The 13,058-nt window shown below is 35.9% G+C and overlaps 2 protein-coding genes across 4 annotated transcripts; one reads left to right on the forward strand and one right to left on the reverse strand.

Moving 5' to 3' along the window:
* Nucleotides 1-323: 323 nt before the first annotated feature.
* On the reverse strand, nucleotides 324-8,740 carry LOC141834410 (uncharacterized). 3 transcript variants are annotated; one of them, XM_074721764.1, is made up of 11 exons: nucleotides 8,605-8,740; nucleotides 7,847-7,956; nucleotides 6,656-6,790; nucleotides 5,606-5,770; nucleotides 4,823-4,906; nucleotides 4,567-4,613; nucleotides 3,120-3,193; nucleotides 2,696-2,754; nucleotides 1,928-1,987; nucleotides 878-958; nucleotides 324-653 (listed from the first exon to the last, which is right to left on the reverse strand). In XM_074721764.1, exons 1-11 carry the CDS (start codon nucleotides 8,630-8,632, stop codon nucleotides 600-602), a joined length of 897 nt encoding a protein of 298 aa, XP_074577865.1. In that variant the 5' UTR covers nucleotides 8,633-8,740; the 3' UTR covers nucleotides 324-599. The 3 variants fall into 3 exon arrangements, with proteins under 3 accessions (XP_074577865.1, XP_074577868.1, XP_074577861.1); XM_074721767.1 differs by having other exon boundaries at nucleotides 878-928; nucleotides 8,601-8,740; XM_074721760.1 differs by having other exon boundaries at nucleotides 8,601-8,740.
* A 1,551-nt stretch (nucleotides 8,741-10,291) lies between these two features.
* LOC141827531 (phosphoserine aminotransferase 1, chloroplastic-like) lies at nucleotides 10,292-11,932 on the forward strand. Its single transcript, XM_074714837.1, has one exon. It carries the CDS (start codon nucleotides 10,418-10,420, stop codon nucleotides 11,678-11,680), a length of 1,263 nt encoding a protein of 420 aa, XP_074570938.1. The 5' UTR covers nucleotides 10,292-10,417; the 3' UTR covers nucleotides 11,681-11,932.
* Nucleotides 11,933-13,058: the final 1,126 nt, after the last annotated feature.

Raw genomic sequence — 13,058 nt, forward strand, 5'->3', positions numbered from 1 at the left:
TGTATACGAGGCTCTAGACCCATCTCAAGTCTACGTTAGTCGACTTGGAGACACGACGATCTATACATACAAAAAACGAACGGATCTACAGGATGAATTGAATCTCAGATCTCCACCAATTAATACTTTTACTAAGTATCGTACTAAACGTCACATTTATGAAAAGTGAATTTATAAATGGATCATATACTTTGGGCCGACCTTAGGTTAACGATCCCTTCACATTTATAATAATGATCTACTCAACAAGTTCCCGGAGCACGCACTTAATGGAAATACCAAATATTATCGTTGACATTGTTTGCAGTTATGTTCATGATTACTGATTACTAAAAGCAAGATACGTTGTCCAAATGAATGAATTGAAGGTCCAACAACAGTAGTGAAGTTTCAGTCTGTAAGTCTGTTTGATCACAAGTTCATATGAAAACCAACCCACATCGGCCTAAAAATTATCAGGGACAATTTCTGCAAGCAACTGAAGTAGACAGAGTATTTGGAAATAACTATATGCCACAAGCGCAGCCTCAAATCACTTGCTTCGTACGGAACTCTGCTCGACAAATTGTAGACCTTAGTAAGAGTCTTCTGTGGCTTGATCATCTGATAACTCCAAGAAGATTAGCGCCTCCCAGCTTAGCTCCATCAAGTTGCTGTTTCAAGATAAAAGATGTGTCGAAACATCACTGCTGGTGTTGTTAGAATGAGAGACAAGAAATCTCAGCAATAATACAAAATGACGCAATCATATTAGGGTCTACAAAATAAGAGAAGAAAAGAACATATTGACATAGTCATGTATTTTGCACCAAAATTTCAAGCCATCTGTAACATTCTTGTAGGTAGAATGAAAAGAAACTTGGATAAGAAAACTTACAGAATCACGCAAATCAACTTCTCGAAGGTAAGCCCGTTGAAGATTTGCATCCTGCAAATTTGCATTATTCAACTTGGCACCCTGTAAATAAACAAATAACATTCACATATTCCTAATGTCATTCAAATTTTGGTCTACAACTAACAGAAGAAAATATCTTAAGCATTCCACGCAGTTTAGGATTTTATTTTATTTCAGTTATTTTGAAATAAAAAATTGTTTATATTTATTAGGAAGCTGTTATAATTTTTATAAAACAAAGTTATATCTTTACAGACAATAATTTCTATTTTGAGTAAGGGTTAGAATCCCACGTATTGAAATATCTTAGCTTAATAATATTTTCCTCTTCATGAGTTGTGAGTTTTTTTAGCAGTACATTTACTTCAAGCTACAGCAGTTGGTATTATAGCCAAATCGCTGATTCGATCTCGGTATGAATCCTGCATTATATTCTGACCTAATTCGTTATGTACAAATCTCCTCTGAATCTTGGATATGATCAAACTCCGCTTCCTCCAACCTCCATTAAGTTAAGGCTCCCCATGCTCCTGATTACACAAAGAAGTCTTCCACACCCATCATCCTAAAACATCAAGCAACCTACCTCCTGAATTGAAACACGCATCTCTGCTCCTGAATTGCTAACAAGTCACTTGGAATAAAATTCTCCTTAGTAAACTAAGGCAGAGTGATGTGGTATAAGGTTTATTTTATTTCCTTTCTTTTAAATAAAATCATTTATATTTATTAGAGAGTTATCAAAATTGTTAAGATAACCAAGTAATATTTTTACCTAGAAGAGTTCCTATTTCAAGTTTATAAAATGGGTTAGGACCTCACATACCAAGATATTTGCCCTTGAATAATATTTCCCTCCATATGAGTTATGAGTTTTTTTGGGTCACAATTAGTTCGTACTGTGACAGCTTTTTTGCTAGACATTCTAGTCAATACTATTTCAAAATAACCGCCGCAGAAATGATAAAATCGGTTCATTGTTTTTCGGCAATAAATAGTTTCATGATGAAAGTATTTAGCAATGTTTACCTTCAGATTTGCTCCTTCCAGATTAGCACCTTGGAGATTTGCACCACTAAGTTTTGCACTCTGAAAATAAGTTAAATGCAAGTGAACATGGTGACTAATTAATAAGGAAAGGGTCATTGATTAAACAACAAAATAAATGGCAAAGTATTAGTATGGCAAGACAATATCTCAAGAGTCACCATTGTTTTATTTTTTTCAAACTTTAAGAAAAAGGCCGTTACTTAAGCAAAGTTATAAAAATGTTTTTCAACAGAACTCCAAAAGGTTAGATTTAAACAATGGGCAGTTTCCATTGAGATTTCATAGAAATAAATAAGCTTGGGTGCACAAAAACAAGGGAGTAAGACGGAAGAAAAATAAATATTCATTTAATATGGAGTCACAGCTACAATTTTGTCAGTAGTATGACTAGAAGGAAGAAAAATAAATATTCATTTAATATGGAGTCACAGCTACATTTTGTCAGTAGTATGACTAGAGTTATTGTGGAAGGATTCATGCTGTCATTCCTGTCAACGAGATGATCTTTGAGTAGTAAGCAACTTTAATTGATAATATCCTAAAATGCAAGATCAATTTCCCATCTGTAGCTAAACAAAAATACTCCGTGCTTTCAAGAAACTTCAACATGAGGTGAATTATTTACTGAAGCTATTCATTATAGAGACACTTGCTAACTAGAAATAACTTGAAAACTAATATTTAAGATGAATAATCAGCAAACCCTCTCATGAGAACACATTGATTAAGGTAACAAAGTTAACCAACCTGTAAATGTGCTGAACGAAGGTCTGCTTCACAGAGACTACATTCAGTTAAGCATGCATCTGTTGAATCATAAATTTACATCATTTGTTAGTAACACCAAATGACTATTTGCAAGAATTTCCTTTTTTCCAAAGAAAAAGAACCTACAAGTCAATCATTTTTTCATCAGGCATAAGTTCCAAAAGAATTAGGAAAAGGAATTATAAACCAAAAATCCTAGAAGACCCAATTTGCAGCAATATTGTGTTAGTAACTATAGGCTTTTATTTTCATAGGAAGATAATTTTGTTGATTGTATAACTCCACATCAACTAGGGAAAGTTCAGGATGCATCAAAAGCACAAAAAAGAGGTGCACATATTGACAGAGAGGAGATTTTTGTCTACAACACAAATTGATAAAGAAAAACAAAAGTACTTACAACCTTGGAGATTTGCACTTTGAAGATTAGCTCTATCCAATTTAGCTTTATGAAGGTCCGCTCCAATAAGCTCACATCTATGGAAGATAAGTCAGATAATATGAAGACAGCTCTTATACAGGCCCATAAATGAAATTTTTTTACTTCACCAAGATGAGAAAAATCCTGATGGCACTCAATGACCTCAATCTTAGACATTAACCTTTGCACTATCCAAGTATTAAAAATTAAAAGAAATTAATTTTTGTTACTTCTAGTGTTATTACATAACAAACTCTAAGAAGAATTGTAATTATTTCCTACAATATATGCCAACCTTTTTCGAAGACATCCTCTGGTTTTGTTGGTTAGAAATGACAATGCAAGGGGGACTAACAAATAATCTTACAATGAGAATTATAAACTTATTCAGACATGCACAATATGGTTAAAATTGTAACACACAAATCTAGAGTGTGAAACCAATTCAGTGCTCAAGAAATAAGCACACAGGTTAAAGAGTATTTTACACAACAATGATAAAATCCAGCCAGAAAGATTTTAAGTCTAAAACTAAACGATCTACAAGTTAATAAACTTCAACTATTAAATAAATAAATAAATAAGCAACACAAGTGTGATGCTTGGATTAAAAATTGTCTAGCCTAATTCAGACAAAGTGGTGAAAAAGAGCAGCACAGTCCATGATTTCAAATGTTGATATGGATCAGTCAACATGGCTAAAACATATTTGTTCCAGCCACCAATCAATATTAATGCTATGTTGGTATGACATTGTTGGCTCTTCTGTTAAATAAATAAATAAGCAACACAAGTGTGATGCTTGGAGTTAAAAATTGTCTAGCCTAATTCAGACAAAGTGGTGAAAAAGAGCAGCACAGTCCATGACTTCAAATGTTGATATGGATCAGTCAACATGGCTAAAACATATTTGTTCCAGCCACCAATCAATATTAATGCTATGTTGGTGTGACATTGTTGGCTGTTCTGATAAAATCATGGTGGTACTAATTGAAACTATGAATCACTTCAATCAGAAGGATAGAGTTTTGGCCACCTAGCCTCATAATAATTTTGGGTCTATCTTGGGCAATACAATTTGGAACCAATGAGATAGGATGATTCTCTTCTGACATTATTTGATTTTGTTGCCAACATGGAGTGGAAAATGAAACACCATAAAAAGAGGGGGAAGGTGAAACACCAATAAGAACACCTGCATCAACAACAAGAAGTGACACCAAAGCCCTAGAAACTGAGATATATCTATATCCTATAGTATGCCTATTCTAGTTCTAGTTGTCCCAATTCTAATCTAATTCTTAGGGTGTAAATCTCTTTATAATGAATGATCAGGAAAATAGTTAACTAAATTCTGCATGTAGAAATCACTTGAAGGGATTTAAGAAGAACAAAACAAAATGTTTGAATTTTGTTGACAAAGTCTTACTCACGCAAGTTTGCATCTTCAAAGATTGAACCCCCTGCTTCAGCATCCTATCAAGAAGAAAATATACGTCAACTGAAAGAGAGTGAAACTATTTGGCTATGAATAGAAAAAATCACAAAGACTTTTATAAGAACTAATATCCACAATCAAATATCTCTTAAAAATTACAATGTCTATGTACAACTAACAGAAAGTAACAGTGATTTGTGAAAAAACAATAAACCTACATCTCAAGTTGACAAGTGAAGAATCCTACCCCAAACTTAGCCTTATTGAGATTAGCTCTTGAAAAATTTGTTTTCTGGATGCAGGCACAACTGAAATCAACATATGATAGATCCTGCAAAGAACCAAAAGTGCAATAACTGCATTCAAAGAAACCAATTGACATGGCAAATTGATATTCTTGATTTATTTATCAGCTCTTAAGTAAGATGAAATGGACCAACATTCAACTTAAAGTTTCAGATATATAGAATGAGTTATTCGACAAAGAAGGAAATTGAAAAAGAAAACATTAATAGGATAAATAGCAGGTTGTTGAAATATAAAGAAACTTCTAGTGTCTTGTGTGATCATGATGTGCTCATTAGGGGTAAAGGAAGAATTTTGCAAGCTATAGTACACTCAATCATACTTCTAGGTCAAAGAGTTGGATAGATAGTGTACAAGAGATCATAACTAACATTACAGTAATTAGGCATAGCATTGAAAAATGATAAACGAAAGTAAATATATTAAGATGAAATGAATATGTTCAAAATCAACCAATAAATTCTACAGTTAGATAAGTTGAATTAATTAAAGACAAAATGAAAGGAATAGAGGGGCTAAAGAAAATTATTTAAGTAATTTTAACATATTTGAATATTGCTAGATTAAATGGATCTATAAGATCCATGTACCCTACCCTGCTGTCAACTATAACTTATTCTATAAAAGGGACACGTCATCTATAGACCAAAAGATAAAGATCGAACAGGTCCCTGTTTCAGTATTTTTCAACACAGAAGCACAAAGGAGCACTTTGAAGTCTTACCAATTTAGAGAGATCAAGACCAGAAAGGTTCACGCCTCGAAACCTCACTTTTTCAGATTGAATGATTTGGATGACTTCTTTACGTGTTAATTCTGTTAATTCAACCACTGGGGTATCTTCATCTTTTCTATTACACAGACTTGCGTTAATATTTTCAACCAATCCCTGCAGTGTCAATGATGCAAAATTTTGTAGATGCTTTTAAGCTCCAAAAGAAACAAAATACATTAGTTAATAGAATAACAAACCTATAAATATAAAAAGTAAAAGAGCTACTGCTGAATGCAAAATGAAGCACCATGCTCAATGTATTGTGTTTTAGCATGAGAATCTGGATATGAAACACTGTCAAGGGTCACTCAAAAGTAGTAGATACTTGTTTTGATTTTGAAACTCCCAATGAATGCAAGGCACCAACTTCAACCATACTGCATTTAACTTCATTTTTCACGTTCACATCACATGCATTATATGCAACAAAAATTTCATTAAAAAACAAGGAAAAATATTTCCAACTATACGCAAAGACTAAGCCTTGTTTAATAGGACAACAAATCTTTAAAATGTCACAGAGATAACAACTAGTGCAGTATGGTTCTGATATTTATGGAGTTGCATGTATTAACAGAAAGGAGGCACAATTGAACTACTAGATAATAGAACAAAAATCTAATTGAGAGAATAATCTAACTAAAACATTACTTTGCAGACTAAGATAATGTCACATCAAATATGTTTGGAGGTTGTATGTTTCTGTACTTTCAGTTGCCACAAGGATTCAATAAACTTAGAAAAAGTTGATGCATTGCATGATATTAAGAATGGTCAATTGGCTTATTCAAGGGGATGCTCTCACTTTAGAAGCAAAAGATAGTACTGTGCTATGGATGGAGTTATCTGATTTGCACTTGATGCTGGCTCATCGTTTCTAAAGTATCACTAAATGACTTTCTAGTAGTTTAAGGAAAACTAATAGGTGCATCTTTATAGTATCATCTGTCAACCTTCCAGACTAAGTACTGATAGAACAGAAAGGTCATCATCACTTACTAGTAACTGATAGTATTCTGCCTCTCGTATCAGCTCTTGGTAGTCAGAGTCTTGGAGCATCGGAATGACACCATCCCTTAACCAATTTAGTATATGCCTAAAATGCTTCCCATCTCTATCAATGAATATCATTCCCTGCAAAAAACAGAGCATTGTACAACATCAGAAAAACCTTAAATTAATTTTGTCAAAACAAACAAAAGCAACACTGTGTAATCCCAATTGTTTGTGGTTGGCTAGATAGATTTGACCTGATATTGCAAATCATGTAAAGCTACATAGATGGTAATAACTAGATAAACCTTAGGCTAATTTTAAACAACTACACTAGGTGTAACCCAATTGATTGAGGTTGGCTAGGTAGATCTGTTCTGATATTGCAAACCATGTAAGACTACATTGCTGGTAATAGCAAGATAAAATAAATCACAGTCGACAAACATTTAAAGATTTTCAGAATATGCCTATCAAATTATGTTTTACACTTTATAGATCGTGCCAATCATGTAAACAGCAAGATAGATCTAAGAAAAGCATAATGTAAACATTGGTAGACCACAAGTTTTCCTTTAAAAGACAAAAAAGTGATAGGCAAGCAACTGGATTAGCTTGGCATAATTTTTACAAGATGCCACAAATGGCATCAAATGAAAAAAGGGAAGTAAAACCGTGCAGAAGGCAAGTTTCTCTATAGCGCAAACAGTCATCTAGGACCAGTTATAAAGAAGAAAAATATAATATAATAATATTACCATTAAAATGATAAGAAATCAAGAAAAAATGTATAAAAACAAAAACGTACGCATAACATAAAGTTGGACGTGAAAGGGAGTATTGATCATTAAAAGCATTAAAAGAAAGAAAATTCTATAATAAGTTCTCTCAGCAGATAACTCAGATGCTAGCTTTCAAATTATTATTTCCAAGTTTTTTTATTATCTCTTTTAGCTTACAAATAAGGATAGAAACAACAAATAAACTAATAAATAGCGGAGTAAAATACATTTATCCAACTTCAAATAGTTGGGAAAAACAGTTTGTTGTTACCATTTTTTAACTTCCATTTTGCAATTAAGTGATAAGTTACCAATCCTAAAACATTAAATAGCAGAGCAATAAGATTCAGGCAGGAAACATACAAGTATAGTACAAACAAGAAACCAAGCCATAAGGCTAGCGTACTAACAATACCGTTTTATCATCAGTAGAAACTGTATGCCGCCCACTAAACATTGCTGCTAACATGGAATCAGGCTCACGCTGCGTGAGTGTATCAATTGTTGTGGCATATTTCTTACCCCCTGAAAAAAATGGTCTTAGAATGAAGGATCAGTGCGACACACAAGAGAATGAATTGTGCATCAGAAATTAAGATGGTAATTTGTTTTATTTGTCAAGCCAACTCTTAAGATAATCAAAGAATGACTAATCTAGAGAGTTATATAATAGCTAACTCTTGAATAAGTCATTGCTGACTTGTCTGAATGAACCAGCAAAGGGTTAAATTGAATTAAGGTTTTTCTGCTGAACACCAATGCCCTTCCAATTACCTTCCGAGTTATTGAATAGCCTATTAAATACACACTTTTTTTTTTACCGAAATACTGCAACTCGTTTGTAAATATAAAACTAGATGAAGCTAATAGTCATCTACCAAAAGAAAGAAATCCAATCCAAATTATCACTATGGTCAGGTTCTCCCTCGGATAACTCTTCAAGAAACATCAACGAGTAACTAATCCCACGTAGACTTGAGAATCCTTTCATGGAAATATAAGATCTCCCGTTAAAAAAACGCATTCAGTAAAAGAAAAATCCTCCCCCATCAATGTCCAAGCATATTCTCAAAAACCCTAATTAGGTAGAGCCGTCTCGGACCCCGAATAAGCCATAGAGATGGAAGAAGAAAGCAGCCAAACAAGAAAACCTGGAATGATCGACCGACCTACGTTGAGGAAGACTTGCGACGGAGGCCATGGAGTGCCGGGCTCCATTGTCGCCGGCCTCCTGCTCGCCTCCGGCCGATTTGATGCCCTGCTCTGACACCCGTACGACAAGATTCACCTTCGTCACTCGATTCACGAATTGGTATGGCCTGCTGCTGCACTTTAACCCAATTTACTCGTCTTCATAATGCCCCTAGAAATCAGCTGACGGTCAGATTCCGTCGCAAGACGGCAGGAGGCAACGGACGGTGGATGCATTACCCGCACTATGCTAACTGCTCAAGCCGCACGAACAATTAGCTGCCTGGTCAGATACAGAGAACAGCATTTGAATGATTTCGATTGCAAAGAAAGCCATAACGGTTGTGGGTCCCGCGGCTCAAAGCCAGTCGATATTATAGCCCTGTCTGAGCTAGACATCTCGACCGGCAATTTGAGTGCCGGAGAAGGTGATCGGTGCGATCATTATGTTACGTGGCGTAACTGAAAAGAACCACGTCATCGAACGGAGTTTAAATGCCACGACGTGCCTATGTGCCCTCTACGGGCGTTTTTTTTTCTGTAAAAGTGGAATCCATCATTTTAACGGCTTCATACGATCGATCCTACGATTATTTATGAGAAGGTAAATTGAAAAACTGCAGTTGATCACGACGCAAGAGGAATTCGAATCCTTGTCCTCTTCTGAAGTCTGCTACATCATAACCAACTCAGTTATGTTTTAGGAACTCTCTACAGACGTTTCTGCCGCAGAGGAAGTGGAGATGATGACGAAACATCTCTAATCTCATTCCTTGTAATAGTCGACACTTTTGGACATTCCTTAGTAGATATTATTATAATAGACAAGCGTCGATCAGTTTGATGATGACCAAAAGCCAGGAACAGACTCTGAGAATTGCTTCCAGTCACTCGACCACAGCAGAAACTTGCAACAGAAACCTAAATCATCTTAAGCCCAAGGCTGGTGAAGAAGGCAAAGTGGAAACTGAACAAACTTACAGTGAGTCCAGGCAGGGCAAGGCTCGAATGGAAGAAAGATCAAGAAAATCGAATAGATTTTTGTTGAAGCAAAAACTTTCTTGACTTCCTATTATTTCTTAAGGTGGAGTCTAGCTTTAAAAGTGGTTGGATGTTTTCGATTCTATCACATCATTATAACAATTTTCTTCTTCTTCTTCTTGATGAGTCCAAAGCGCAAAGGTGAAGATGGTGCTTCACTTTCTGGTGAAGCATCCTTCTCAGAAGAAGTAGGTATTGAAAAATTAGCACAACAATTCAGTATTTAACAATTTACTGTAGATATCTTTTCTCTGAGTTATCCATCTTCTTCAATAAAGAAGGTGTTAAATTTACTATGGATTAATTGATTAAACTTTTAAAAATAATATCGTGTTAAATTCATACTTGATTATAAATTTATACATTAATTTAGGATATTGTGTTTTGTTACTTTAGTAATTGAATAAGTTATACATTAATATCTTACTTTATTATAAATTTTTAGTTATATCTTGAATTTAAAATATGTGTATAAATTTTTAAAATAAAAAAGCATACTAAATTTAGTTATGTAAAATTTGTTAATTAATTATTTTAAAAAATCAGAAAACATTTATTTATTTATTTATTGTCATTTTTAGTAAACATTTACCAAAGCGAAGGGTCGGCGTGCCTCAGTATACCTAGCCAGATTTATTACGCCTCTTCCCCCGCCGCCAACTTCGCTCCTCCTCCCTTCGCTTCTTCTTCCTCCCTCGCACTTCGCACTTCGCACTTCGCACTTCGCAGATCTCTCTCGCTCCCTCCTGCTGCGATGGCTGCCTCCTCCTCTTCCCACGCTCTCCTCGTCCAGCAACCCCTACGCCCTTCCTCCCCTCTCCCTTGCAAGCGGACGCACCTCGTCGCGCCCCTCCGCCTCAAAACTCGACTTGCCACCATTTCCTGCACTGCCATCCAATCTCCCCTGGTCTCGCCCTCCGTTGCCACCGGACGGATCTTCAACTTCGCCGCCGGCCCTGCCACTCTCCCGGAGTCCGTCATCCTCAAGGCTCAGGCCGAACTCTACAACTACCATGGATCCGGCATGAGCATCATGGAGATGAGCCATCGAGGGAAGGAGTTTGACGCCGTCATCAAGAAGGCCGAGTCCGATCTCCGCCTCCTCCTAGGGATATCCGACGACTACGCCGTTCTCTTCCTCCAAGGCGGCGCCACCACCCAGTTCGCCGCTGTCCCTCTCAACCTCTGTGCTCCCGGCGACAGCGCGGATTTCGTCGTCACCGGATCGTGGGGTGACAAGGCCTTCAAGGAGGCGCAGAAGTTCTGCAAGGCCAACCTGATCTGGTCCGGCAAATCTGAAAAGTACACCAAGATCCCCGCGTTTGATGGCCTCGAGCAAAACCCGGACGCGAAATTTTTACACATCTGCGCCAACGAGACGATCCACGGAGTGGAGTTCAAGAATTACCCCAGTCCTAGCAATAAAAATAAGATTTTGGTCGCTGATATGTCGTCCAACTTCTGCTCGAAGCCTGTTGATGTTTCAAAATTTGGCTTGATCTATGCTGGGGCACAGAAGAACGTTGGTCCCTCCGGCGTCACGATCGTGATAGTGCGCAAGGATCTCATTGGCAATGCCCAGCCGATCACGCCTGTGATGCTGGACTACAAGATCCATGCTGACAGTGCTTCCCTCTACAATACTCCGCCTTGTTTTGCTCTCTATATCTGTGCTCTAGTATTTGAGGACCTATTGGAGCAAGGTGGGTTGGCAGGGGTTGAGAAGAAAAACCAAAAGAAGGCTGGAATTCTTTATGATACCATTGATGAGAGCAATGGGTATTATGTATGCCCTGTTGAGAAGTCAGTTAGATCCCTGATGAATGTTCCTTTTACTCTGAAAAAATCTGATCTTGAGAAGAAATTCATCGAGGAGGCTGCAAAGGAAGGCATGGTTCAGCTGAAGGGACATCGATCAGTGGGCGGTGTTCGGGCTTCCATTTACAACGCTATGCCGTTTGCAGGAGTTGAGAAGCTCGTTGCCTTCATGAAAGATTTCCAGGCCAGGCACCCTTGATTTTGGTATTTCCTATTCTCGGTTGCAACTTGAGGCTTTCTTGTTTTTCTTGTGGTTCGTCTTCTTATGGATCAAATTCAAACCTTTGCTTCATATGTGCTGACTTCTAGAAATAAGGCCACTTGTTTGTCTCGGCATCAGAAAGATCAATTTTCTGTCAGATGTAGATCATGCCTTCCTTGATCTGATATAATTCTATAACTTTCGATATGAGATTTCTTTCAGGAATCAGAAGATCCTTTTGTCTGCTAAGTAACTGATCTCCTGCAATATTTTTTTCTTGCACTTTCTTTGTGCTTTATGCTTTATGCTTTGATGATTTCAGCCAGTGACTTGTCGCTGTTCATTATTTTAGTTCACATTCAACATCAAGGAGTAGATGACATGAGCGTAAACGTAAAGATTATTCATCTTTTATTTTTTTTATAAGACCTGTTCAGCTCACCTACTTCTTGTGATTATTCATTGGGTTTCAACTTATACCTACCATTTCAAGATTTTGAATATGTATGAACCATGTTTTTCTATGAAAAGTTGGAGTAGTGCAATCCATGTTTCACTATTTTTTTTTAAAAATCTGTGATGCATTTGTTTTAGTATTCAAATGCATGGAGCTACAAGTAGATGAGCTTTAGCCTGGGGTTGAGCATGAATGGGTGCCACAAACATTTCTGATTTGAGTAAATGCAAATTGTTTGTGTAGTACATAAGTCTATGAAACCTTGGCAAGAAGTTTGTCTCAGTGACAATTATATATATATATATATATATCAACATTTTTATTGGTTCATGCGTGTGTCGATTGAAACATCTTCCCACTCTTAGCAGAGTTTGGTGATTAGAGTTTGTTCTTACAGTATATTTCATTGTATGGTGATCTTATGGATTTGATTGCTGATTGTGGAATATTCTCAACACTGATTCAGTCGGTTTCTTTATATTCTTATTTGGTTTGAGTAACTCACTGATTGCCTCGTCCCGTGGCATAAGCTTCTCTCTTGCTGTCGGAGCTATTCAATCAGTTGAACCGACCGAATTGATTAAATCAAAATCAAACAATAAATTTTTTTTTGATTAATCGAACCGAATTGATTGATCTTTTCAACAAAAATTGATAAAATTTTAATCAAAAATTAAATTAATTAAATTATAATATTGATTTTTAAAATTAACATAATTGTGATGTTGATTTTTAAAATGGTTAGTTTTTAAAAATTATAATATTGATTTTCAAAATTAACAGTAGTGTTAGTTTTTTAAAATTAAATAAATTTAATTGATAAAATATTAATTAAATTCATAAAAATATAATTAATTATATTGTGATGTGATTTTCACTTAGTAGTAGTTGTGTTGATCTTAAAATCAACAGTGATGT

Source organism: Curcuma longa, chromosome 1 (assembly GCF_044706935.1).
Source record: "Curcuma longa cultivar G26 ecotype Majalengka, Jawa Barat chromosome 1, ITB_CL_G26_1.1, whole genome shotgun sequence".
Classification (NCBI taxonomy): Eukaryota; Viridiplantae; Streptophyta; class Magnoliopsida; order Zingiberales; family Zingiberaceae; genus Curcuma; species Curcuma longa.

What these genes read in the sequence shown, in the direction of transcription:
- LOC141834410 (XM_074721760.1), bottom strand. Translation starts at nt 8,649, where the DNA reads ATGGAGCCCGGCACTCCATGGCCTCCGTCGCAAGTCTTCCTCAACGTA. An exon ending in GAAGATGCAAACTTGCGTGA is followed by an intron (nt 3,194 to 4,566) that starts GTAAGACTTTGT and finishes TATCTTCCATAG; the next exon opens with ATGTGAGCTTATTGGAGCGG. An exon ending in TCAAAGTGCAAATCTCCAAG is followed by an intron (nt 2,755 to 3,119) that starts GTTGTAAGTACT and finishes ATGATTCAACAG; the next exon opens with ATGCATGCTTAACTGAATGT.
- LOC141827531 (XM_074714837.1), top strand. Translation starts at nt 10,418, where the DNA reads ATGGCTGCCTCCTCCTCTTCCCACGCTCTCCTCGTCCAGCAACCCCTA.